We start from the raw sequence: 4,956 nt of genomic DNA, 5'->3' as shown, positions 1-4,956 counted from the left end.
CTCACAATATTTCAAACTTTTCCAGTGTTATTATATTCATTATGGTTATCTGCAATCAGTGATCTTTGATGCTATTACCACAGCTCACTGAAGATTCAGATGATGGTGAGGATTTTTTAGCAATAAAGTGTTTTTAATGAAGGTACATACTTTGTTTTTAGACATAATTCTATTGTACATTTAATAGATTACACACTACGGTATGAACATATGCACTGGGGAAAAAAATATTCATGTGACTTGCTTTACTACCACATCCAGCTTTAGGGCTGGAAACAAACCGGCAGCATCTCTGAGGTATGCCTGTACTGGCATATTCTGAAAAGAAGTCATAAGAAAATATTTGAGAAGATTTATCTTAACATTAATGATTATTTCAACATCACTAGTATCCTGTGGACCCCTATGCTTAGACTGTTATACCTTTCTGGTAATTTTATAAAGGATCAAATATAATACAGTTTCTCTTTTAGACAAATGCTCTCTATTCATCCTAGATTTTACCTCGAATTAACATTTAGAATGTCTTTTTCACCTGCCATTTTCTGCCATACTTGTATGTTTATATTCTTATCTGATTTGTTTTAGTTATGTATAAATTCCATAATGGTGAAGCTATTTTTTTAATTATTGCTCTTATTACCAGAAAAATTGAATAAAACTGCGGGAGTTGGTGATGGACAGGGAGGCCTAGCATGCTACGATTCATGGGGTTACAAAGAGTCAGATACAACTGAGCGACTGAATTGAACTGAACTGAGAGAGAATAAATTGTCACAAATGAAGTTGTCTTTGAAAGTAAAGCCTGCATACTAATCTCGATTAGTTTTTTTAATATATTGTTCTATGCATAAAGAGGATTAGTTAGTAGGAAGGAAAACACAATTCATAACAATTTTATTATGCAAAAAGCAAATAAAAACCTTTATCACACCCTTGCTCTATTCATAGCCTAATTCTACACTATAAACATTTCTTGGTGTTAACATAAATAAGTAAAAATTAATGATCATCCTTGATGGCCCTCATCTCCCTACCATTTCTGAAGTGAAAACAGAATTCAAGAAATGTATCAAATTTATTAAATATGAGAAAATGAAAGTCATAAAAAGCACAGTTTTTATTTATTCCTGTGTGGCCAATGGTTTTCTTTAGACAGACAGCTTCAGTTTCCTCCCAAAGACTCTCTTCAAAGCCAACTTCACTTCCTTATTCCTAAGGGTGTATATCAGTGGATTCAGCAGTGAAGTGACAGTGGTGTGTATGACAGCCACATACCGTCCCTGTGATACAGATGTGGCAGAGGCAGGGGGGATATAGGTGAGCCCCACAGTTCCATAAAACAGAGATACGACCATGAAATGAGAGGCACATGTGGAAAGAGCCTTGTGGAGCCCACGGCAGGTCCGGTTCTTGAACAGAAGGAAGCCAATAATATACAAGTAGGAGAGGAAAGTGAGAAAGCACGCTGCCATAGATAAGCTGCCAGTGACAATAAAAATGAGCCACTGATTGAGCCGAATGTCACCACAAGCCAACTCTAAGAGGGGCTTCACATCGCAGAAGAAGTAGTTGAGTTTCAGAGAGTGGCAAAAGTTCAGACGTGCAGTCATGACAGAATATAATCAGGAGGGTCATAAAGAGAACAGGCTGCAGCTCCTGAGTGGAGGTCAGTTCCAGCAGGAGAAACTCATTCACTGTAGTAATGTTCTCCGTTGCTCTGAGAAGGAGTGATAATAGTGGCATTAGTAAAGCTGCTCTAGTAGACTGTATGGGTTAAATGAAGCAAGTTCATCATCTGAAAGTATATGCATCAGAGCATAAAAGAAGCTGGTGATCCAGGCCACAGTTGCCAGGAGAATACACACCTTGAGGTTCATAATAACAGTGTAGCGAAGTGGATAACAGATGGCCACAAACCGGTCAAAACCCATAATGGCCAGCAAGATGGACTCAGTGCAGCCCAAAAAGTGGAAGAAGTGTAGCTGAGTGATGCAGCCCAGGAAAGATATGGCCTTGTGAGCAGACAGGAGGTTTGCCATTAGTATGGGCAATGTCACTGAAGAATAGCAGATATCCAGACAAGAAAGATTTCCCAGGAAAAAATACATAGGGGTGTAGAGCTTTGGCTCCGAGATGACAACCACTAATATGGACCCGTTTCCAAACAGATCGATCATATATATAATCAGGAGGGTCATAAAGAGAACAGGCTGCAGCTCCTGAGTGGAGGTCAGTTCCAGCAGGAGAAACTCATTCACTGTAGTAATGTTCTCCATTGCTCTGAGAAGGAGTGATAACAGTGGCATTAGTAAAGCTGCTCTAGTAGACTGTATGGGTTAAATGAAGCAAGTTCATCATCTGAAAGTATATAAGGATAATCTATGGTGAGTAAAATGGTTAGAAATGCTAGAATTAAATTCACTTGCAACATAATTAAGGACAGAAATTTGGGATAAATTCTGAGTCAGTGTGATATATGTGATACATAGAACTAAGAAACATTTAGGATGCTGAGTTAAACCTATAAAGCAACTCATAAAGAATAAAAGCAGATATTTAGTGAATACAGTAAAAGAACAGGACTCAGTCTTAGCCTCATTGTAGCATTTAAATTAGTGTATCTGAAAAGAGTCTTGTCAGATGTATTTGTAAAAATTTAAATATTTTTAAATGGACATAGTAGGCACACTTCTCATTTCTGGTACACATAGAAACTTAGCAATAGTCCTAAATATCTGCTTAAAAAAATAAGAGTAGGTTCTCCCCAACCTAAACCTTTATGAAACTAGAAAAAAATAATTTGTAAACCCAAAAACTTCAAGTCATGTGTAGGCAGAGGGAATACAAATCAGCAGAATTTGTGTTAGCATCAGAAGAGGGCATAGCGGCAACAGGGCTATTTATGCAGGAAAATCCCAAAGTACTAAGAAGTTTTAGTAGCAAAAGAATACTGAAAACACATGACCCAGCAATTCCACTCCTGGGCATACACACCGAGGAAACCAGAACTGAAAGAGACACGCGTACCCCAATGTTCATCACAGCACTGTTTATAATAGCCAGGACATGGAAGCAACCTAGATGCCCATCAGCAGATGAACGGATAAGAAAGCTATGGTACATATATACAGTGGAATATTACTCAGCCATTAAAAAGAATACATTTGAATCAGTTCTAATGAGATGGATGAAACTGGAGTCCATTATACAGAGTGAAGTCAGCCAGAAAGACAAACACCAGTACAGTATACTAACGCATATATATGGAATTTAGAAAGATGGTAACGATAACCCTATATGCAAGACAGAAAAAGAGACACAGATGTACAGAACAGACTTTTGGACTCTATGGGAGAAGGCGAGGGTGGGATGATCTGAGAGAACAGCATTGAAACATGTATATTATCAAGTGTGAAACAGATCGCCACTCCAGGTTGGATGCATGAGACAAGTGCTTGGGGCTGGAGCACTGAGAAGACCCAGAGGGATGGGGTGGGGAGGGAGGTGGGGGAGGGCAGTCAGGATAAGGAACACACGTAAATCCATGGCTGATTCATGTCAATGTATGGCAAAAACCACTACAATATTGTAAAGTAATTAGCCTCCAACTAATAAAAATAAATGAAAAGAAAAAAAAGAATATTGAAAACAGAAGAAAATTATCAGTCTCATAAAGAGAATGCCTCACATTGAGAGTGAATTTCTCCAGAATACCAGAAAAAAAAACAAGTCAGTGTGCATGTAATGATGAAGAGAAAAGTATGTTACCACAAAGACAGTAAAAATGTTGCAACTGAAGAGAGGACAAATGAGCCAAGAATCTGGGGAAAATATCCTATCCCCCATGCCATATAAACCTCCTGATAACTTGTCCCCCAAATCCAACTTGTTCATATATAAACAATAAATAGATAAACTTCTGTATCCACATGAAAGTATGATAAGAAAAAAACAGAAAAATAGAAAATCATGATTTCTTAACAGAATTACGTCACCTGAAAGAAATATTTGTTGTGAAACAGAAAAACGGCAGCACAGCACTCCTAAGTGAAACCACTAAAATTATAACATACTTGTTAGTGAGGAAAAAATATACAAATATTCAAAACAGAAACTCAAATTAAAATTCAATGATATACTATTTTGACAAAGATTAAAATGTTTGCAACATTTATTTTCTTGAAGGTGGTGAAATACACACAGATGGGGATGTCAATTGGTTTAATCTCTAACAGACATTTTAGTAATAAAGGATGTGAGTGTTGGACCATAAAGAATGCTGCACACCAAAGAACTGCTGTTTTTGAGTTATAGTGCTGGAGATGACTCTTGAAAGTCCCTTGGACAGCAAGATTAAACCAGTCGATATTAAAGAAAATCAACCCTGAATTTCATTGGAAGGACTGTTGCTAAAGCTGAAGCTCCAGTACTTTAGCCACCTGATGAGAAGAGCCAACTCAAAGGAAAAGACCTTGATGCTGAGGAAGATTGAAAGCAAAAGGGGAAGCAGGTGACAGAGGATGAAATCGTTAGACAGCATCACCAACTCAATGGACATGAGTTTGAGCAAACTCCAGGAGATAGTGAAGGACAGAGAAACCTGGTGTGCTGCAGTTCATGGGGTCACAAAGAGTTAGACACAACTTAGTGACTAAACAACAACAAAATTACACAAAATATCACTCCCTAATCATTTTAGATGTTCCTATTTTAGCATTTTAGAGTTTATCACTTTTATTGTATCTGTATGTTGGCGATGCCATAAAATGGCCTGCTCATTTATTTCCAAATTCATGTTCAGTGAACCACATTAACAGCTTGCAGTTGGTCATGGCGGAAGTACTTATGCCAAGGAATTGGTAAATTCCAAAAATTATAAGCGTGGCTTATGGTTTTCTGATTGTCTAGGCTTAAGAAAGTGGTGGAAATGATGCAGATTAAACTTAAAAGTGT

General features: G+C 37.6%; 1 protein-coding gene across 1 annotated transcript; it reads right to left on the bottom strand.

Annotated features, from left to right (window-relative positions):
* Positions 1-1,151: 1,151 nt before the first annotated feature.
* Positions 1,152-2,279, bottom strand: LOC110133267 (olfactory receptor 12D3-like). Its single transcript, XM_070456951.1, has 2 exons — positions 1,811-2,279; positions 1,152-1,621 (listed from the first exon to the last, which is right to left on the bottom strand). Exons 1-2 carry the CDS (start codon positions 2,277-2,279, stop codon positions 1,152-1,154), a joined length of 939 nt encoding a protein of 312 aa, XP_070313052.1.
* Between the last annotated feature and the right edge of the window lie 2,677 nt (positions 2,280-4,956).

This window comes from Odocoileus virginianus, chromosome 27, assembly GCF_023699985.2.
Source record: "Odocoileus virginianus isolate 20LAN1187 ecotype Illinois chromosome 27, Ovbor_1.2, whole genome shotgun sequence".
Taxonomy (NCBI): Eukaryota; Metazoa; Chordata; class Mammalia; order Artiodactyla; family Cervidae; genus Odocoileus; species Odocoileus virginianus.
Note: the sequence above shows the minus strand (reverse complement) of the source record. Positions and strands in the feature narration are given on the sequence as shown.